This window comes from Sardina pilchardus, chromosome 3 (genome assembly GCF_963854185.1).
Source record: "Sardina pilchardus chromosome 3, fSarPil1.1, whole genome shotgun sequence".
NCBI lineage: Eukaryota > Metazoa > Chordata > Actinopteri > Clupeiformes > Clupeidae > Sardina > Sardina pilchardus.
In genome coordinates this window covers 30,282,498-30,306,065 of record NC_084996.1, presented here as the reverse complement: position 1 = coordinate 30,306,065, position 23,568 = coordinate 30,282,498, and the positions used below count along the sequence as shown (strand labels likewise).

The window sequence follows — 23,568 nt, the reverse complement described above, 5'->3', positions numbered from 1 at the left end:
GACAATCATGACCACAAGGCAGGTTTTAAATGCTGACACCTTCGAGATGCCATAAACAATGAATTTACTGAGGCACACACGGTGACATTTAATTCAGATTTGAAGAAATGTGCTTTAGCGTGATGACACTCAGACTTGTGCTGTTATTATTGAGGTGGTACATTTGGTGGTTCATCAGGTTATTCTTGTCCTCTCCTCACATTAGTGACCATTGTGGTTTGTTTGGTTGCTGTGAGGGTGAGTCGGGTTTGTCCAGGGGTCACAGAGATGTTTACCCCCATAGCTTTCAGCTGCTAATTCCCCCTCTGAACTACAACAGGCAAGTGTCCACACGCTGTGTTGGCTTGAGGTAAACACAAGCCATTGTGCTAGCTAGCCTTATTCAGCACCCACAGAGGTGTGTGTGTGTGTGTGTGTGTGTGTGTGTGTGTGTGTGTGTGTGTGTGTGTGTGTAGTTTGGACAAGTCATCTGTAAACCCACCTGGAGTAAGGACATGGGGTCAGTGATGACCAACAGAGGAAACTAATTTCACAGCTTGCTCTGCCTCTCTCTGCCACACATTGGCTACGCACATGTGCTCATTCCATCTCTCGCTCTCTCGCTCTGTAATAATCTGATTGAAGAACTGTAATATTTCCCAGTCTTTAACTATTACACACTTAGATAATTCAGCTCCTTGTTTTTGACTAGTTTTACTTGCATTTTGTCCACCCCATAGCATATTAATATCATGTGACTTTGATGTGGCCTCCCTCTGATAACAATTGCTTGGATAGGCCTACCTCTGAAAGACCTTAAAAAGTGACCATAGAGGGCCTCTTAGGGGCGCATGACGTCACCGAGGACCTTTACCTAAGATACAGATGACAACATGACCATTCGACTCCGTAAATGTGATCTTTATCATGTGCGCCCAGTGAATATACTCCATTAGGTCGACACATTGACATGATTGGACGTGAAGTATCGATATTAGCGTCGATGTTTGTGGTTGATGCATTTTCACAGTTCACAGTGTAGCTGGCCTTTTTTGGGTACGACGTCATGCTAAGGGGACATGGAAGATGATATTATTGGACTTGGTCGTCTGCAGGGTAGGCCTATGACCGATACGTCCACTTTGAGCTGAGTTACGAGTTCCATCATGTGGTTCTGGTCTTGGGTTGACGTCTTCCCTGGCCTTCCTCAGTCGTGTCAGGCATTCTAGACTGATAACCTTTTGATCTGATTTCACCCAAGAATGTGATGCAAAGCAGAAATGAGTTGTGTTCTTCCCCGAGAAAAGTGAGGCACTAAACTTTCACACCTTTTAAAACTAAAGTTGACCATTTTAGTGATCGATCGTCTTTTTGTAGCCTTCATCTGAAATAGTTAAACGGATAAATTAATCTAGCACAACATTAAAGAACAAAATCTGACACAGGGATACCTTAGTTCTTCACCAGGCTTTCATTAATTTATTTTCGTTTTATCATGGCCTGGGAGGCAGGCTTGGACGCGGGGTCGTTGAGAGTTCAGCCGCGTTTCTTAACATATTCAGTTGTATGAACCATGACGGCCCGCTGAGAGAGTCTTTCTCCTCCCTGAGTTTGATGGATTGTGTGGAAAAGCCACTTTTTTAGTCGAGTTCACATCGTGAGGGCTAGTGATAAGACGTTCATAAGAAGTGTTTAGCTGTATTTATGAACTGTGTAAATAAGAAAATGGGTTAGGCCATTACAATTAGCAGCTAATACATTTTAACAATAGCCTGTAACTTTTATGGATTTTAATAAGTTAATAATATATTACTACATTTAACGTTTCCATGTATAGCATATGATTTATGTCTATTTAGTAATTATGTCTCTGATATAAATTAGGCTAAACGCATGGATACAGCGGTTGTACAATTCCTGTAAACTTTTTTTTTAAAGAGTGCGGTTTGGCACACGACAGTGATGACAAAACAAAATGTTAAAATACATATTTTGAAAAAAAAAATCATGTCTGTTTTCAGTTTGAAGTGATATTAGCGGCCTGAATGTTATACTTAGACCTTTAGGCTATTAATAGGCTAATGATAATAAAATAGTAAAATGTTTATTTTTCATATGCCACTATATATGAGCAAATTAATTATGTCCGGAAAGCAACAATATTTTTGAAGAAGTTAAAATATTTAGTCAGAATTAAGGTTTCATTGATATAACTTTAACGCTCGATGTCTTTATGAAACACCCGACGCTTATGGAGCCATATACTTTTATTAAAACTCATTTTACGCGTGCATTGGAAATAATATTTCCAATACAATTAACTTATTTAATTAACTAAAATAATTTGACAGTGATGAATGCTAGGGATCAACAGGTGTTATTTTTATACTTCTAATTTAGATATGGAGAAAACTCAAACAACAAATTGGTGTAGTAGGCTAGTTTTATATTGCGGACAATATTAAAAAAAAGAATACCCTGACATTAGGTTGTATTTTATCTTTGTATGGCATCAATCAGTTAAAGTGAGAAAGCGATTTTTAGTGATTGTTTGTGTTTACTATTGTACTAGTTTTTTCCTATAACTATGGTAGTATAAATATGTAGGCGGCTAAGTTTCAATTAATTTTTACCATGAATTGTTCAAGCGGATCGTTTATCCGTTTGCAAATGACAAATCATAATTTATCCTAATTAATTATAGTTTAGTCTATTGGACATGAGAGTCTTCTTTGCATATATTATCACTTGAAAGCGTGAACCCTGACCTGATCATGGCAAAAGAAAACAACAACAACGATATCCTGTTAGCTCTGTGAGGGGAAGTGTTGCTATCGAAACAGTGGGTCTCTTCATCGACTTAAATAACATAACGGATATTGGCCGGGTTTCCCAAAATTGTTAAGAAGCTCTTAAGTGCTAAGAACTTCTTAGGAGCGTTGTAAGAATGTTCTAAGAACGCTCCTAAGAAGTTCTTAGGACTTAAGAGCTTCTTAACGATTTTGGGAAACCCGGCCATTTACAGTACGGACGAAACATTACATGAGCACTGGACTAGAGAGGGGGGAATTGAGGGGGAGGGGAGTGAAGGTGAGTCTCTCTAGAATGTGGACAGGACAGTGAAGGCCCTGGAGAGGTGCTCCGGGGCACAGGCTGGAGAGAGAAACCTGCGGTTGACCCCGGAGAGATGGAAGCTCATCGCGGCTTCTGACAGCCTGACCCCCGCCTCTCCCGAATTAATTTGGGCCTGAACTCTAGATGAACCTGGGCCTGGAGAGTGGGCAGGCAGGCTGGGCGGTTGGAGGTAGGGCCCTGGGCAAACCTATCCGCCTGTGTAAATATTGAAGCAGTCCGTCAGAGGGTCGAGGGATGAAATGGAACTGTCAAGTCCGCGTAAACTTTGCAGAAGAGGTGAGGCCACGAGAGAGAGGGAGAGAGAGGGGAGACCAAAAAAAAAGAGAAAAAATGGGCAAACTCGTTTCCTCATCCTCAAATGTTCCCGACCCCCACACCCCACAGACCAGCCAATGCCCTTCTGTCCACCCCCTCTCCTGTTGTCAGCACCCAAAAACTCAACCCCATTCTCCTTCAGCAACACCCGCCCGCGTTCACCTGCGGCACTCCCGCGCAAGCCAAGATGGACAGCTTCTAATTGGGTGGTTATAATTTAAGAAAAAGGGAGACCGAGAGACTGTGGACGGAAGTGCGCGCGCGCGCGTGTGTGTGTGAGTGTGTGTGGTGTGGGGCCGAGCATGGTGAGATTCTTTCAGGGTGAACTCATTTGGTAACCCCCTGACTTCTGTTTTCTTTCCCATAACTCATCCCAAGTTCAGGGGGCTGAAGTTTCTGCGCTCGTCGGCTCTGTTTTATGTGCTGACTGAGGATTTGGATTTGCTGAGATGTGGAAGCCGCTCCACGGCCAGATAGAATTATGAGTGTATCGATAACGGCCATTAAACGATGAAAATAAAATCTAGCCCTCTCTGCGTGGACAAGGTGCAGCGGGGCGCTTTGGTGTTGTCACGTTTATCATTGGGTTCTTTTATCAGCTAGTTACGTTAGCCTTTAAGGAGTACTTGACATCAGTGGATACTGAAAAACAATTAATGAAAAAGAAAAGGAAAAAATAATAATGCTTTAATGTAAAATGTATTCCTGGTGAATACTGCCTTTTAGAAACTTTTATAGGCATGAATGTGAATGGACACTGGACAGTGTAGCCATGAAGGCTACTAATTAGTTATATAAATATATAAAGTGCTACTAAATTGTAGTTTAATTTGGTGCACTTTGGTGCCTAATTCTGTGCACTCATTAATAATAGTGTGCATAGGCAGGCAGAATGGAAATTATAGTTTAATGTAATTATGCCTTGCTGTCTATACACTCTCTGCTGTATCAGTGCAGGTAGTATCAGTGACGGCTATGATTGCATTTAAATATTGCACTGATCAATAAAGTTCAATTTCTTTTTACCACTTTTGTTTTTCTTTGCACTCCTGGTTAGATGTTAGCTATAGCCTATACTGCAAGTAGAGGCCAATCCAGTGGAAACTCAGTTTATTGTTCCGTTCAATATTCAATGAGAGGACTTTGATGATCCTCAGGGAGCAATTCCATTCCATTAACACTGGGTAAACTCTTACATTGCTCATATGTGGCATGCACAAAAGTCTGCCTTGGGGACATAGGCCAAAAAGAAAGCCGTGTGCACGCAAACATTTCTAGTGCGCATCTGAAACCTTTTTGGAGACCTCGTGTGCCATCAGAAACCCTCTGGTGTCCATGTCACTTTTGGTCATCCATGATGTGCATAACTATGCCTCTCTGTTTTACTAGGCTACCGTTGGCCTATATTTTCTCAAACGTGAATTTGAGTTTAACTTGTTAGCTGCTTATTTGGTATTCAAAACCTGCTCTGCTGTTCTATTGTAATTTAATTCCTGAGTTTGACTGGAGTACAGGCCTGACTGTGAAAAGGCCTGTTTCAGGGTAATGGAAACAGGACAAATGCCCAAACAGCGTGAAAGCACATAATTATGCCCATATTTAGCGCTCCTGCGTTTTGAGAACCGTCATTGCATTTGTTTATGTTGTAATGTTGATGAACTATGGCATGGGTATATTCTAGGCATGCTCTATAGATATGTAGACTGTTTTAACGCTCTTTGCGTTTCTCGAACAACTATACTTAAGTTAGCGCTGACCATTGGTTCGATGCATTCTTCAACTATCAAAGACTCAAAACTACCGACGTCGTGCATTTGAGCCATAAAGTCTCTTGAACTAACTTAATAGTCAAGTGACGAACTGTTGACTGGCACTTCTGTGTTTAATGAGACGCAAATCTCGTGTCTACCTCGGTTTCAACTATTTCCCAAATTAGGTATATCATTAGAAATTAATGCATCCTCATTTACAGTATACCCTCATACAATCATACAATATACAATACTCATGCAATATCAATTTTGACATTCAATTAACTTTTACAGGACTCTACCTATCGAAAATATGGCCATTGTGGATTACAACGAGTTCCTGTCACCAGCTGTATGGATCAGTCGACGTACCGTCAAGAAGTTGCTGCGAATTGATGATGATGTTGATGGGATAATACCGGTAAGATTACCATTTTTAATGTGTGCATTCATCATGCTCAAACCCTGCAATAAAACCGAAAACACATCCCATCCCTACAACACGAGAATATTGAGGCAACAGATTAAATATTCACAATTGAGAGTACAGGTTCAACATAGCAAGACTGTAGGTGTGTAAATTCACCTCCGCTCGTTTCATGTCAGTGAGCCTTGCATGCTTTGCTTGATACATCTGAAGTGGTTGTTTGGTCTGTTGGTTGATCTTCGGTTTTGGTGGTTCAAGCAATCCGTTTTTATGTTTTCGTCATAAAATGTTCATATTGGCTAAGGGATGTGATTTTAGTCATGACTGGCAGAAGTAGGGGGGGGGGGGGGTCGCATATTTTATTCTTCTCCTTGGACTATTACATTCATAGCTATCACCTGTCAAGTCCTGGAACACTTGCGATCTAAATAAAATGATCACCTGCCATAATTACATAATTATTGAACACCTGCTTTGACTGTGTGTAGTCCAGGCTTGACAGCGAGAAGAGTCCAGTCCGTCGGTCTAAATCCATGTCTTGAGAAGGGCTATTCATTGTTCAGCAATCACCACGTGATATTGTGGTGTGTGTGTGCTCTGGAGAAGATAAACTGGCTCGTACATTCATCTGTGGAGTTCGTGGACCTCTCTGCCTTAACAGCGCACACGCTGGGGAGAAGGCTTGGCGGTCCTCCACCGCAAGAATTGAAATGCAACATCAGTCTTGTGGGGAAGTAACTTGTTCCTATTGCTGGGAGGCATGTCTGCTTCAGTGGCTCGTGAGGTAGCTGGCCCGCTCTGGAAGCTTTCTGGCAAGGGGAAGCAGGCGCGTCACTCAGGCACTCAAAAGTGCTCTTTTGTTGGACCATGGGGGTTGTAAGCTAGCCAAAGGGATCCTGGCACGACGCAGACCATTACAACAATGATTAGCCTATTTCAAACCACGAGTGTACAGTGGAGGTTCAGTTTTACTCAGACATTATAATTCACAACCTAAAGTCGTGTATACACAAAGCAATGTGATGATGTTGTTTTAACATCTTCACGCAGACTAAATCTGTCGGATAATTGCCTATTGATTTTATTTAAATTATTAATAGCAACGTGGTCAAAGTCCTGCCATGAAACAGATCTCACTGTAGCTCATGCGAGTTATAGCCTACATTTTGAATGTCTTGGGAGGTTGCTTAATTTGTAAATAGTACAACATTATTGGCTACTTGATTTAGGCTAGTGAACATTAATCATAATATATCTGGTATAAAGTTAGACTATTCACGTGACATAGGTTTCCAACGTTTTTATGTTTATTGTCTTTGAACACTATTTCTTTATCATCAATTGTTTGTCTCCACTGTATTTGTCATTTAAGTAATATTTTTCAATAACATTTCCACACTTTCCAGTAACAGAGTGGCAGTTTGGTTTTGTTTGCATGTGTTTTTCCATTCGATTTAGACCTTATTTGCTAAATATGTAGACCTTCACACCATTTGTAGAGTGAGGGTCGGTAACGGAGTCTGTTTACATGTTTAGATATCCCAGAGGCGTCGCGAGGTAAAAAGGTCAGCGCCAGTCACTAGAACTCTCGACTGCATTCCACACGCAGCCCCGTGCACAGCCAGTCTTAATTCGCTGACTGGTGGTCGCTCTTTCTGGAGTGCTGGGGTGAAATCGGACCTATAAAGACATAGTGATTCTCCCCAGTGAACGTCCGTGGCAGATTTATGTACTTTTTGAAAAACTGGGGTTTGCGTAGTGCAAGACGGACAGATAGCGAGCAACCATTCATTGGTTGTAGATTATCTAATACATTTATCATAGTAAATGTCACCTTACAATAAGACTTTTACTGGATTGTGAAATATAGCCTGCACAGTCTCAACACAGAAACATAATATGAAATGGCAAAGTGTGTCTAGAAAACTTACTTTCATACAAGGAAGTTGTAAAAATGTAACTTTATTTGAGGTAGTTGCAAAGATGAGACATAATTGGGACTTGTTGGGGTTCAGAATAAGACACACAGACAACTAATAAAACTCAGTTAGCCTGTGAACAAATTCTAAGAAATACATTCAGTTGTCCCAAACCAATCAAACAAACCGGGGCATAGCCTACTAAAACATTGTGCTGCCATACTTCAGCTCACCAATTAGCTAACGCGTTTTGAAAATCCAATCCTTTCACATGAACAGGTGCATAAACATTGCATGATAGCCTACATTTTCCTGAGCTTTACTCTCTAACAGATAACAGAAATAAATAGCTAGGCCTACCCATTCATAACGACAATCAAATATCCTATAATGCAAGTTATTCTTTGTTTCACATTTACAAATCATTTTAAAGAATTTTGTGTTTTGAATTTAATTGTGACCTCTCTTATAAAAAAAGTAAAAATCTGACCGTGGTCTGTTAGGTATAACGGTACATTTAGATGACCAACGTTATAAGACAATACCCTGTAACCGTAGTGCAAAGGGTTTCAAGCGAATCGTGGGACAAAAGAATAATAAAAAATAAACATATCAATTTAAGACTGAAAATTGCCAGTGTAACACAGACCAAACAAGCTAAGACATTAAAAACGAGAAAACTAAAATACATTCTATAAAACAAGATATAAGTATCGTTTTATGCCAGAAGGCTCCCTGTAATGTCAATTAAAGGCTCACTTCGATATTAGTAAACATGTGAAAGTGCATTGCATACATAGGCACCCTATGAAGACCCTGTACATTGACTATGAAAGTACAATTTTCCATACAAAATGGATGCCCATCACGCATCATCAGTTAGAAATCTACAGGCGCTCACATCAAGTGATTCACTGGAGCAGGAGTTGCAAAAGCTGCAAAACAATTTGCAGCACAGTCCCTCTACATAAGTATTGCATAAGATGGGTATGTTTCCTGTTCGACCCTACTTATATTTTTAACCTCATAATAATTTATTACGTGGTGATTCAGTGCCACACGTTCCGTCTCATTTGATCTGTTAAGTCTCGGAGCTCGGTGATGCCCCGGGGGACGTGGAGGTGGAATGGTCAGAGTTCTCATCGAAATCCTTGGTTGCGCTCGTGGCAGGAGCGAGGCCTTCTTTCTCGCGCTTCTTCTGCTTCATCCGTCGGTTCTGAAACCAGATCTTCACCTGGGTCTCGTTCAGCTCGAGCGTGGCGGCGATCTCCACGCGCCGCGCTCTAGTGAGGTACTTGCTGAAATGAAACTCCTTCTCGAGCTCAGTCAGCTGCTTCGTGGTGAAGTTGGTCCGGATGGTGCTCTGTGGGCCCAGTCCGTAATCTGTCACTTTTGCTGCGAGAAAAACAGACTGTCAGACAGTGGGATTTGGCATGGATACATGACATGACATGGACAAGAGTTATAACTTCACATTCTTCAAAGCCTTTTTTATGGTCCGTCTTAAGCGCAATAAAGCTTCAAATCATGTTGGTGATAATGTGACTTTAAAACACCATGAGTTCTCTGTAAGCCTATGGAAACTACTCCACCCATAAATGCCTCTTATCAGAAAATGATGTTCACAAACACTATGGTTCAACAGGCTATCATGTGCAAACACTCTAAACTCAGCACTTCCCTCTGTAATACCACTCCGAGTCTGTGGAAGATACACCAAGGCATTCACAGTGATACAATTCCATTGCATTCCCTCTCAGGCTTTTATGCATGTTTGGGATGTGAGATCACTTTTGATTTGGATTTAAAAACAAAGTATCTACATGGCATTAGAGAGTCATTCCGTCGTAGGCTACCGACGTATAGCACAATCCTTCGAGTGACTTGACAAGGAAGGAAAGACTGTGAATACAATGGGGGCCAAAAAACGAATGCAGCCCAGGGAGACCTTGTAGAAGTTAAAGATAACAGGGCTGGGGCATTTCCTATGGAGAAAGAAAGCACGTCTGCTCGATGCATTAGTGCAAGGGGGTGGGGGAGAGAGGGAGAGGAGAGCTGGCTGTTTGCAGGCCAACTCTCTGCGAGGCGCGTCTGGGTTGAGATATCACACTGTTTCGGGGCCAGTCAAAGTAAGTACCATATGTTGTGCCTCAGAGATATAGGGTATTTCCTCTGTTTCAGAGAGAGCTCTGGAGCCACTCTGGAAATTCTCGATGGAAACGTGTGATGAACGTCATGGTGCAGATTACATAACACACAATTGAAAGATAATTTATCCTTACAACCTGTGAATGGCAAACAATTACGCAAACTCACCTGTTTTCGGAGGGTTCCTTTTGACTTTCATCCAGTCAAAAGTCTTCTCTGGTTGTTTCTGATCTGTTACGCTTTCCCTGCCCTGAGAGACCGATATGTCTGCATATGTGCCTTGTAAATAACCCCGCTGATGCTCTTGGCCCTCGCTGCTGTGATGTTGATAAGGGGCTGACGGAACGGCCCCCTGCGCTCCACAGTAAGCACCGGCTAGCGACCCGTAGTTTGGTCCGACATTAGGAGCGCTGAAGCCTTGTGATTGATAGTACATTGCGTCCTGCTCGTGGTTTATGTAGTACTGATGATGTCCATAGTCCTGACTGGCGCACGACTGCGGTCCATAACCGGTGCCAGCGGTGCCACTGTAAGGTAGGCCTATAGACGTGGGATGAGACTGAGATTGGTGATGCGCATAGCCGCTGTTCTGGTGCTGATGTTGGGAGGCCGCTGCTGAACTGCTGCTCCCCACGAAATGTCGTCCATCAGGAGTGAAGCTGTCATTTGTTGTGCCGTTACCCGTGTAGAAAGGGCCCGAACACCCTTGATCCAAGTGGTGGAATCCAGATTTGGGCGAGTAAGCGTTCGTCCCACGGTTACAAATTGTGTACTCCAAGTAAGAGTTCATTCTGGAATTGTCCATGCGCAATTGATGACGGAGGGTCAACCTGCGTTGTGGGGAAAACCTCCTGCCCTGCAACCTCTCGACAGTATGTCATACGGAAGAGAGGAAAAAAATGCTTACCTCCTAAGTATTCTGACCGTGCTTCCCTATAACACAGTTTTACCTCAGCTGCTCGTCACGTGACCCGTCACGGCGCCAATAGTGAAGGGACGTCCAGAAGTTTGTCAGCGCACCGCGACCATCCATCACGCGTCTGACATTTGCATGACAAAGCCACTTCAATCAAACTAGCCCATCAATCTGATAACAGCACGAATATGTCAAGCCCTGTAAAAAAGGCTCTCCCTAACAGCGAAGAAAGAAATAAAGAAACAGTGGTCTCAAAGATCTTGCATGGAAGTTTCCACTCTCTATTCTCTATTTTACACTCTACTTTATCTAACCTAAAATAGTAGAATATTATAACTTCGAGAATTCCATCGCACCTTTCCCAACTGTTTGGCCGTATCGTTGAAGAATGAATAGTCAAATCACAGTGTGTATTTTTTTTATCGAAATGAATACTTTATGCACAATACCAGTGTTCCTGGCTGAAATCTGTTAAACACTTGAAAAGAGCATGCAACCGTTCGGATCTGGGTTCCTGCTCTACATCGGGCGCATCTAATTGAATCAGTAGACAGATCTGTTACAGAAACCAAATTAAGCAGACAGCAAGCCTTCTGCTAATCCCAACGCATCGGTGAAGAAAAGGACATATTTTTTGTCACGTAGCATAGTCTGTGCTCTGATGAAATAGTGCGCTGTGATGTAACTGGCCGAGGCGCTGAGGCCAAGTTCTTGTATTGATTCTGGCCGATTGGACCGTAATTTACACTGAAAGCTTGCCAGTTAAATTTCATCTACAGAATTCAACCTAACAAGGTTAAGTTTATGAAATAAAAAGGACATTTCCGTCTCATGTCTACGGCGGTAGTCCACAAGGTTGATAATGATGGAGGACTGGTGGTTTGACATGCGTTGGCGGATTACATGGTAGTGAAGAAATGGTTCAGCTAATTATTAATTGAAGTGACAATGGCTAAGAAAGTCGTCCTCTTCATGAGGAAGCCCACGCTCAAAGGAGGAGAACACGACATTCTCTTACATATTTGCCTGATGCTACATGGCTGACAAGAGTGGTTAACAATATGACGCCCACAGTCATTTGTTACTTGTCAGGCTGTTTACTGTTGGCTAGTGTCACTAGGAAAGGAATGGTCTCTCGGGCAAAAGTTCAAACCAAGGAGTTTGTTATTTTCCCTTGGTGACTATGTTTTCCTTGTCAAGCGCCCTCGAAAATGCAAGTCTTCCTCCCAATGAAATTTAGGCAACTCAATAGCTTCAGTATCCTGCTTTGTCTCCGGCCTAGTATAATGGCACGCTTAATTAAATATGGGTTAAATAATTTTGTCGAGTTTATTTTTTCCTGAATTCAGAATATCACCATATAGCTGATCGTGTTAGCTACCTCGAGCTTGCTTTACTATTATTTTACAGAGAAAGGTATTTTTCGTGTACAGGCCATTTAACATAAACAGAGAGGAGAGCACTTTGACCCTTCACATCCAAGCCCCTCCTCCGAGTGTCATGGGATATCTTCGTTCGTTCCCATTATAGCATAGTGTTTCGCCACAATCTAAGGAACATTAATCCGGCATGCAGGCAGCACTTGTATAGAGATATAATGTTCTCAACGAATATCTTTATTTTGGGGATAGGTGTTACCGATACGTAGGCTACATTTTAGGCTAATGTACATATCTGATACAATATAATTAGGCTACCGCCTAATTAATGATGGGCAAATGTTATTATGCCGTAGGCCTACTCTGTTCAAGATTTCTGCCCTGGAGTTCTGTGAATCTTGAGCGCAGAAATACTGAAGTCTAATGCATAGCCATGGGGCAATCTGATGTTCGAAGTAGACCTGGACCTTTCTGGATCTTAAGGAAAATGTTTGTACATTTGATAGAATGTATATGCTACAATACATTATGTATACATTCAGGCTTATATATGTTTTGCTTGTGAGGCTCTCTTTATGCAGATTTTATGGATAGCCTACTATTAAATCACATGGTTTTAGTTAATTGCTTCGGCTATAATATAATAGACCGGATGAATCAGATGGATCACAGAAATTAAGAATACATCTTTTAAATGCTGAAGATATCAGTTTTCCTCGGACGTTTCCCGTGTTTAATCCACCAAAATCCACACTCTCCGAGAAAGGACCAAAAGAGCTAGCTACTACTCGCTCTACAAGCCACCTAGGGGTAACGTCCAGAAATTTCGTTATGCACAACTCCTTGCAATTTTCCGGAGAGAATCGAAAGAGAGTGTAGACGAAAGTAGTCAACGTTTTTCTACTTTGTTCATTTTCTGGCCCGTTTATTTTGGTGGTGGCAACTGTAGTGGGCTATAATGCAAAAGTTGTTGACCTAGTCAAAGCAGTTACAAAAATAGTTATATTAAAGTTGTATGATGAGATCATATTTCATGAATTCTTATTCAACGATTCAAAAAGGTGAATCTTTATGCAAAGAGATTTGTTGTTTTGTGGTGACTATGTGTTTTTACCTGCCATGCAGGCAAAAAAGATTATTCCTGATATTTGAGATATTTCTGAATGTAAATGTTTTTTGACGCATACGCAAACGAATAACCAGGTTCTTTCATATATTAGCCTACCTATATAAATGGCTTATCACACACCCTTGCTCTCTGTTGATCATTTTTCCAAGTTCCAAACATTTTAATTGAAATGAGAAAAGCGAGAGATGGATGCAATAATCTTATTTGATCTATAATCTTATCTGAATTCACGAAATGCTTTCAATCGAATTAGGAATTGTCACAAGGCCAAACAGTTGTGTGCTATCATGTCACTGTTATTTTGTAACCTAGCCTAGGAATGGCTGCTCACAACTAAAACTCTCCGAAATAAACTAATCAACCACTATAATGTTTTCTCTTGATATTTTAAGTGTTTTTTTGGCTTTCCCAGATCGACCAAACCAACCTAAACCAGTTTGTAAATTCCACCCCACCCACCTAGTGGTGAAGTGGAGGAACAACAGACATATCATGACTAGAAATTGTCTCGCTGAATTTGTCCTCACACAGTCTCTCCGATCTGTTGGTTCACTGGTGCTAGGATAAGTGGAACGGGGGTGAAAAAACGTCTCAGAATACACATTGGCTGAGAACAACTAAACCACAACAATGCATAGCACAGCATGCGTATAATGTTTTGGTCTGCGTCATTAGTGCATTAGTTATTCATATTTTTTACCCGTTCATCTGGTGAGCTATTCTAGGCTATTATGGATTCAATCCAAATGGTAAACGGTGACAGAAAATAGATACCTGCCTGATTGTTTCATTTTTTCCTCAGTATTTCCTGAATTTGTATTTGGTATCTCAACATAAATTTAGAGAATACAACAAACAAATCCATACAATAGCCTACTAACACAGTACATGTTAAAACATTCAATGTTTCAATTCATACAATTTTAACGCAATGCATGTTAGACATTGAATATAAGGCATGTAAGGCAAAATTAAGGTTCAGTACAGTTACAGTGTCTTACCTCACTGCATACTCTGTGATTCAAACTTATGAACAAGCATACACCTCTAACCAAAGTGTCTTACAGATATATCATTATCTCTGTATGTGTTTCATATGAAGCCATGACCTTGATAATATGAGCATAATACTGTGAAGACCGGGTGCAGCTATTTTGACATGTATATAGTTTGAATATGGGCAAGATGGGCAAGATGAGCATGACTGATATTGGAGAGCAGGTGTTCAATGAAAAGGAGCATAATCTATTAATAGCTTGAAAGTTCAAACAAAAGTATAAATTAGAATGGTTTTGTATTCCATATGGGATTCAAATCAATGGCTATTTACTGTAATGGCAAATGTATTTCATTATAATTGTGCAATGCTTACTTATACAGTATGCATTGCACATCTTTCTGCAGCTTTTATCACCCTTGGAGAATATATTCAGACACTAGAACAACTTTCTAAATCTTGCTTAGATAAGGTATTATATATATATTTTTAAATGTATTAATGTTTAATGCTCAAGGGTGCAATGGTGGGTTGCGGGGAATTGAACCCACAACTTTTCAGGCTACTGCATGCTAGCCCAGCTCCTCAGCCACTATGCTCCCACCATCCTATAGTTAATGAGACCCTGGGAAAGGCCACGTAAATGTTAGGTATATTATTTGGAGTGAACAACATGTTTTGCTAGGTCTTCATCAGGTTACCTTGGCATGGATGCCTATGGACTCGTTTTAAGGTGTATCTTACTAATGGCGTAGCGTTGGGAAGGCTGTGGGACACCTGCACCAGGATTTGGTCTCAGAAGAGGTCCTCATTAGATCATGGGTGGAGACGTTGTCAGGTCCATAAGGGGTACGCACTAGCACTGTCACTAGCCCAGTTTAGATGGGTTCCTTTTTTTGTTGGGGGGGGGGGGGGGGGGCTATTATGGCGTTCATCTGACAGGACAGACCCAGGCCGGACTCGAACCCAGGTGTCCGTGGGCATGTCGACCCGAATATGGTATGGCCACTGTAACCAGTTGCGCCACAGCGCCCCCCTACATGGGCATCCCAGTTGGTTTCTTGAGACGTTTTATTCTGCTTCAGCTGTTAAATGGTGGATAGCATATATCATTATAAATCGAAGCTCTTGTTTAGTCCAGAGGTCAATGCGCCACAGAACCACAGGGATAAATCCAAAACCTTACACCAGACCAGTAAGACTGGAAACAAACTTGCGCAATGTTTTGTTTTCATAGTGTTAATACCTTTGTTTAGGAGAAATGTGCTTCGGTCTTAACTTCATTCACAGCATCCCATCATCACCATGGTTAATGTATGCTGCTCAGGGTACAGCTTTGCTCTGCCACTCTCTTGCAGTAAACAGTGGATAACGTCTTAACTGCAGCCAGATGTGGCGCAAGTAAGCCGGGTGTCTGCACCCTCCACCGCCACAGAGGAAGCCCCGTGGATTTAAAATATATACGTTCACACTGTTGCTAAGGGCACACTGACATTGAGTTTACATTTAGTGGATTTGGCGATGAAATTCATACAAGACCATCCCATTTCGTGCTCACATTTTCAGATAAACACCCCCCTCCCTCTCTCTCACTCACTCACTCACACACACACAGACTGACTGACTCACACATACAAGCGAGCGCACACACCCGCAAATCTGCATGCATGCACGCATGCATATACTGTGTGACCGTATGAGACGGTGAAAGACAAACAAAAATGGGCATGACGAGAACAGCTGGATTGGAACAGCGGGGTCAGAAATTGTGTAGCCTCTGAAGTGAAGTGCAACGGAATAGCGGCTACATTCGAACACCAAACTTGTATGATTTAGATAATCTCCGTTGAAGTTTGTTTTACAGGACAGGAACATGACTCCTTTCGGTGGTTTTCAGCACACTGGGTATGATGGAATAAAAGTGGAAAGTTCTATAGCGCAATACCGGGTTTTCCAGACACACATTTCACATTATTGGAGAGGCCAATCTCCATGTTATAAGTCAGTGTATCATGAAAATAAGCTTGGAGACATTGTTTCAAGATTTAAAAAAAATAACTACATATTGTTGCTTTGTAACAGTTTAGCGGTGTCACTTTGTGATAATCCTGTCCTTGGATGAGTAATTTTGTACCCAAAAGGGACCCAATTGTAGGAACATGTCGTATGATTGGATTGTCATTCATATGCTTTTGTATGACGAAGATCGAGAGTGAATTTGTGAAAACTCTTCATGATCGATAAGCACCATATACTTTTCATGTCATTGCAATAAGAGGTTTTATTCCTTCTCAGAATGCAGAAATACAGTTCCACAGTCCATCCTCATAATGCTGTACTGTGTTCAAAGTCTTTACACGTTTTAATGGCTTTCCAACATAAAGGGTTTTTTTCCAAGCAAATACTTTAACCAATGTTTAATTTGGTGTTAGATGAGAAAACAATATTTTACATAACCTTTGAAATGTGTAGATTTAAGCAGAGCTCAACCCTATATGAACTTCAGAGGTGGTAGCCTGCCATGTTTGTCTTTTCTCTCTTCTCTCTCCACACATGCTTATGCCAAGACTGAAACCTTTACACCCCCACACCAAACTGGACAGAGGAAAGCCAACTCTCATGGGAGCACAACTCACAATCCTTTCGACTGTTTCCTACGGTCAGTTCAGCACAGCAACTATCCTGTGCTCAGATAGCTGCACTGTTGAAGACATCTAGAGACGATGTGACCACACCTCCTATACCTCTCTGCAACACCCCTCTCAACAGCTGCATATTTCACACTACCCTTCCTCCGCGACCCCCACACCACTCCGCACGCCTCACGCCAGCATCTACCAAATGCTCTCTGCAAACCCACAGCGCCAGCAGCAACATCACGCAGAGCACATCCACGGCAGCCATTGCTGGAGTCACACCTTCACTTTAACACACTGCAAACAAAGACCTGAACCAAGTTAAGTTCTAAGACAAACTTATAAGTCTGTATGTTCAGACAATTGGACACCCATCTGAATGACTTCTTTACGTAGATTGATGGGAACCGTCCGTCCCATGTTTGTGTGCACCAATTCAGTATGATAAAGCATCACAACAACAATCAACTCCCATGATTTACATTGAATGTAATTAAAGATGCTCTATGAGAGGTTAAAGGTTTCTAAGATAAAACTTTTTTTTGTCACATAAACATCTCCTCACAATCCACTAGCTGCCTGTCCCCTGAATACACTGTAAAAAAACTTAGTTTCTGTAGACAGTCAAGACTCCAGAAATGGCAGCAAAAACAGCCTGGTTACCCAACATCGCTTAGAGCACTTTCTGTATAAAAGACTTTAAACCTATGACTACAACTATGAGCAAAACAACTGTGCCTTTTCTATGTGATGTTTTGAGGATGTTTGATTTGTTATCAGTGTCATCGCATGAAGTGGCTTGCCAGCCCAAACCGCCGTTCCCTGTGACCGGCGTCCTGATGTCAGCCATGAAAACTGGATGCAAATGTAACAGCAGTGGTCATAGTGTTGAGGCTGTGATGCCTGGTGGCTTACCAGAGCGTTTGGCACACACATTTCCATACGCAAAAATGGACTTGGCACCATTACAGTGAGGAGCATATGTATTTGATACCATGCTAAAACAGGAATATAAAATCATCATTTGACAGTTGATCTTAATGCCTTAATTCAAAAAATGACTAAAAATAAAACCGCCAAGGACACCAATTTTCTTTGTGATTGAAGAATGTATCTTAAATAAATAAATGTTTTCCTTAAATGCTAAGGGAAGGAAGTATTTGACCCCCTATGTAACCCTATGGGAATTTAGCACATAGGGTTAACATAGGGTCAGGCAGATTTTTATTTTTTAAAGGCCAGCTATTTCATGGATCCAGGATATTATGCATCCTGTTAAAGTTCCCTTGGCCTTTGGAATTAAAATAGCCCCACATCATCACATACCCTTCACCATAGCTAGAGATTGGCATGGTCCTTTTTCCAAAAGGCCTATTAGCCTATTTGATTTGCATTGAGCTCAATGAGCATCAAACAGGCTAATAGGCCTACTGGAAAAAGACCCATGCCAATCTCTGGATATGGTGAAGGGTATGTGATGATGTGGGGCTATTTTAATTCCAACGGCCAAGGGAACTTTATCAGGATGCATAATATCCTGGATCCATGAAATAGCTGGCCTTTAAAAATAAAAATCTGCCAGCCCCTATGTTAACCCTATGTGCTAAATTCCCATAGGGTTACATAGGGGGTCAAATACTTCCTTCCCCCTAGCATTTAGGAAGAACATTTATTTATTTACGATACGTTCTTCAATCGCAAAGAAAATTGGTGTCCTTAGCGGTTTTATTTTTACTCATTTTTTGAATGAAGACATTAAGATCAATTGTCAAATGATGATTTTATATTCCTCTTTTTAGGCAACTTTAGCATGGTATCAAATACATTTTCTCCTCACTGTATATTGTCCAACATAAAATGTGTAATGATTTATTTAACTGGTTTTGCATCCATTGGCAGCCTGTTCAAAAAGTTACAGTAGTGAGGAAAAGTAACCTATATTTGATACAATCCAACAACCCAAACTTTCACATACATTGCAAAATAACATCAACATAGATGTTGGCTACAGCATATTGCAAAAAGTGTAACCTTAACGCTGGTTTAAAATTAGTATAGCTTAGACTCCTGGTCTTATTCAGTTAATTAAGCAAAATTGACTAATGTATGATGGTATTCGAAAGTGGGTTGTGTTGAAAGGAGAGAAGTCTAAAACATCAATTGGGGGGCAGGAGTTGGTGTTCTCTGCTTAAAGATCAAGGATAGTGGTTTAGATCAAGTAGGTATTATATAAACAGAAAAGAGGGGGGGGGGGGGGGGTAATCTACCACATCCATTCATTTCAATGGTCCAAGCTAGGGTAGCTATTTCAGCTAAATAAGTTTTGAAATTCTCTGCGGCCATCTTTTTAAAATGCAGTTTCATGGGACTCCTTTACTGGCAGTGGCACCATGTAGAGTTGGGCATTTAGATGCCATGTTACTGTATGGAGACAACTGTATGTTAGAGCTTAAGATCTTCGCCCGAACCCGACGGGACCCGACAGGTTCGGTCTTCATTTTTGTCACTTCACACGGTCTCAGGCCGGTCTCGGGCCGGGCTCGGGCTTCCGCTCTGGCTTGCGTGGTAAAATAGTGGTCTGGACGGTGGTAGTGGAGAGATTTATTCTTTTAATTTCTTTAAAGCTTAGTGGCCTATAGCCTAGTTATCAATAAATTATGTTAAAAGACGTATACATGACTCATTCTTGACTAAAGGCAAAAGATATGTGTGTGCGCAGATTTCAATAATGTCGGGCTGTAAACGGGTTCAGGCTTTTCAAAAGCTGTCATTCAAAATGTCGTCTCGGGCTCGGGCTGAACACTGTCGGGCTCGGGCCTGGTCGGGTCTAACTTTTAAGGCCCGATTAGAGCTCTACTGTATGTATGTTGTCACTGCAAAGTGGTAGTTGAGCTAATAATTTTCTCCTGGCATTTGATTGGCTTGTTTGTGTAAATGGTGCCAGAACTGGGCACATGTAAGACGCCATTTTTAAAGATGGTGGCGACTAGCTGTAGCGCTAAATGGCTGAAGCTAACCCTCCAATCCTGGTTCCAATCTTCAGTAACACTGTTAGAGATTTTAACTAGATCTTTCCCATTACTTATCTGGTATACAGCTCCAAGCATTGGCAGGACCATGTGCATTATTGAGTCTTTATTGGCAGTGAATTCAATCAAATAGAAGAGGGTGCGCACATCTGAATTCTAAAAAAGTAGGTGCTGGACTCCACCTAGTTCGATTGAGTTCACTGTAAAAAAGACAAAGTCTGACACTAAAGCTCCAATAAACCTTTTATTTTTATTCACCATAAAAAGAAAAGGTTTATTGAAGCTTTAGTGTGATGACTTTTTTGTCTTTTTTACAGTGAACTCAATCGAACCAGGTGGTAATGATTCCATGGTGTTGATACCCAGGGTGGACATTTGTATAACTGTCCAATATTGTTAGTTCCCTCAGACAAAAGCAGCTGCTGAATGTTTAAACTATGAATAATGTGTGTGCTCTTGAGATGGGTGTAGGCCTTTGCTCTACTATGGCTAGCAGATGGAAACCTCAACGTTCCTGCTTCTACTCAAATTCAGCAGAGAATTTTGATTCTGAGAACACATCTGACATAACAGCATTTCAATGGACTTGATGATGCCATTCTTTTTATCAGTTTATGTGAACCATCCAGTAAAGCTTTTCACTGAGGCTGAGTGAACTCTCAGCAGCACAACCTTTGGTGTTAAGGGGTATTACACCACAATTGCTACACACAGCGTAGCTCGGTGAATTGATTGGTTCATGGTCATAGATTTCTATTGAAGATTGTTGTTGGAGAGTATAATCTTTACCGTTGGAAAATATAAGTATCTACTCAAGTAAACTCTAGTGTGAGAGTATAAGTAAGGTTTGTTTACATTTGTGTTTATTCAAAGGCAGCATGGGTGTGTCTGTGTACACGTCTGTCTCTGTGTGTGTTTAATCTGTTTGTGTATTTGTGTAAACAAGCATTTGTGTAAACAAGAATATTTAGAATTGTTTCCCACATTGTTATGATATTTAGAAGATATTCAAACAAAATCATTTCACAGTTCAGACCTTTGATAAACAAAAAAAAATCATGGCAAAAGTATCCTAATGCTTAAATGTTATTCGGCAATGTCGTCCAAGCTTTTAAGCCACATCACATGACATACAGTACATTACTGGATTCCTGGATGCCTGCCCTGGCTTTCCGGAAAACTGTGGAATGTGATAGGCTCGGTGAGAAGTGATCCTCCAACTCCCACACTCTAGCAGACAGACTATTAGATTAGCACCCTGACTGCATGGCCCCACTTAAAATGAAGAACGAAAAAAAGAAGATAAATAAGACATAAAGTAATATCTACCGCAATGGATCAGACTGAAAAGAAAAATAGAAGATCTTGCTCAAGAACCTTGTGTGTTTGTGTCAACATGGGGCTGGTCCTTATTGTCTGTTGGTGCCCTTTGATGACAAGTTCTTACCTCAGCCTTTTGTAATCCTCACATAAACAATTACAGACGTAAACGTTTGTGGGAACACTTCACTTAACACTCCCCCCGTCATGGAACCTACCTAAACACGGTATAAACATGGCACAATGCCAGTCACTTGATGACCGTGTGTATCAGATGACTTCATACTTGAGCTTTGTACACACAAGCCCTCTCTGGCTAGCCAGCTGGCTAGGCTACATATACACACTGACCCATTGAATCATGCACAGCAAAGGGACTGTGTGTGTGTGAGTACCAGAGAGTGTTTTCTTTTACACCCTTTATTTTTTTTTTTCAAAGAAATAGCATTTTTTGAGCCAAGTTAACTTTGAACTAAAGCATAAACTCTGTGTTGCAACTCTTACTCGTAGATGATTGACAAAAGATTGCACAAACACTCGCTGTGAAACCTTTCCAGCGCAGTGTCCCTCAGATCTTATTGGTATTGTAGTATTCCCACTCGTTTCATCAGCTTTCACACAACAACAACAACCAAAAAACGGCCGAGTGAGGTCCTCCTCTGTGCCTGATGACACCCCCACACATGTGCTGGGAGGGTTCATGATTAATCGTGTTTAGATTGGTCGTCTCAGAAGCCTGTGTGGGCGTCTTGACCGCCGCTTGCCCCAGCATCTCTCAGAAGGTCCCCGTCTCTCAGAAGTCGTCGGCCACATCACGCAAACTTCTCAACACCTGATGAGACCCTTTGGGTTTTGTCAACTGTTTTCACTTTACGTGTGTGTGTGTGTGTGTCTGTGTGTGTGTGTGTGTGTGAGTGTGCGTATGTGTGTGTTCAGTTCCGTGCTCTGCACAGCTCTTCCCGTGTGAAGGAGGTGTAGGCTGAACCTGGCTTGTCACCAGCCCTAACCACAGGAGGAGGAGGAGGGGGGTTATGAATGACATGTTGACTGAGAACATCAGCAACACTACAGTCACAAAAGACGCAAGAGCAACATGTAACGTGCTCACAAGAGTCTGGTGTTTGTGGACAGGTGTATGTGTGCACATGTGTGTTATTGTGTGTGAACATGCATGTATGATGAACGTGTGGGTGTGTCAACATATTTCTTGGCTGGAGTACAAATGCACTTGGAATGCTGCAAGCCCACTCCACCAGCATTTCAGCATTTAGTGGTGAACTGTTACTAAATTGATCCTTGCCCATAGTGTTGACAGCAGTTATCTCCTTCTCCTGGCGGCCATATTGGATGAGGCAAAGCATTGATCAGTCACTGAAATTTATCTTATCTGTTTGAAGCCATCGTTGTTTTCGCTACTGACTCAACAAGACAGCCAAGCATGCAGGTATATACAAAGACCTAGAGGGTCTATGGCTCTGTAATATTGCGACATATTTCTGCCTAGAGAGAAACACACTGGAACTTGTCCTGACAGCCATTTGGTGTGTCAATCAATGTAGCTCCTTTTTGTCCAATGAAGTCCATAGCTGAGAACTTTTTTTTGGCCTTTCACAATCAGTGCCTGTGTTATGGAATGTGTAACATTATTAGCAGTCTTTGTTAGAGCACGTTCTTAAAGGGCAAATGTCAGGTTAGCTAAATGTTTAATTAATGTTAGTTAATGTGTAGATAAATCAGTGAAGATATACATATTTATAAAAGTATCACTCTAAATGCACTGCGACAACATTTACAGCCATTTCAATGACAACATTTATGGCCAGCATTCGAAACCAAGAAAGTACTGTGCAATAGTACTGTATATATGGAGATTTTTGAGATAGAGGACGTTCAAAAAGTATTTAGTATTAATATTAATTACACATTTAAATTGACAATTGCTTTTTGAATAGTACTTTCTTTCCTTTCATGATGTCATCAAATGTCATGTGTTTTGACAGAAATTGCTGCAAATGTTGCCATAGTGCATTTAGAGTAATAATTTTAATCTTCACTGATTTACACATGAGTTAACATTCATGAAAAATGTTGTTAGACTGATATTTTCCCTTTTATTAAGGTTTCTCAATTGTAAGCAAAAATAGCAAGGCATAGACGCAGACATAAAAACACACACACACATGAGTCGTCAAAAAAAACCACACACACACGCGCGCGCGCGCACGCACAAACACAGAACCATTATGCACAGTTGTTGTGTTGTGATAATGACTTTATAGCTGAATTAATGTACGCTTTTGAAAATTAGCCTAACAGTTACTAGTTACTGTATATATGTAATACAGAAATTCATGAACTGCTTAAGTATCTCAAATGTATTGACCTGCACTATGTACCAAACGAATGTCCACTAACCTTTACTGAAATTCCTGGCCCAGAGTCTTATACCCAAACACGCTGACTGATATTTCAATAATACTATCTCTGT

At 41.2% G+C, this 23,568-nt stretch overlaps 1 protein-coding gene and 1 long non-coding RNA gene across 2 annotated transcripts in view; one reads left to right on the top strand and one right to left on the bottom strand.

The window, feature by feature from the left end:
• The window catches only part of LOC134077277 (uncharacterized), an 87,955-nt gene that overhangs the window by 4,309 nt on the left and 60,078 nt on the right, over positions 1-23,568 (top strand). The window contains exon 2 of the long non-coding RNA XR_009938673.1: positions 5,475-5,601. This is a non-coding gene — a long non-coding RNA (uncharacterized LOC134077277). The remainder of the gene's footprint in view (positions 1-5,474; positions 5,602-23,568) is intronic.
• hoxb1a (homeobox B1a) lies at positions 8,608-10,479 on the bottom strand. Its single transcript, XM_062531225.1, has 2 exons — positions 9,843-10,479; positions 8,608-8,921 (listed from the first exon to the last, which is right to left on the bottom strand). Exons 1-2 carry the CDS (start codon positions 10,477-10,479, stop codon positions 8,608-8,610), a joined length of 951 nt encoding a protein of 316 aa, XP_062387209.1.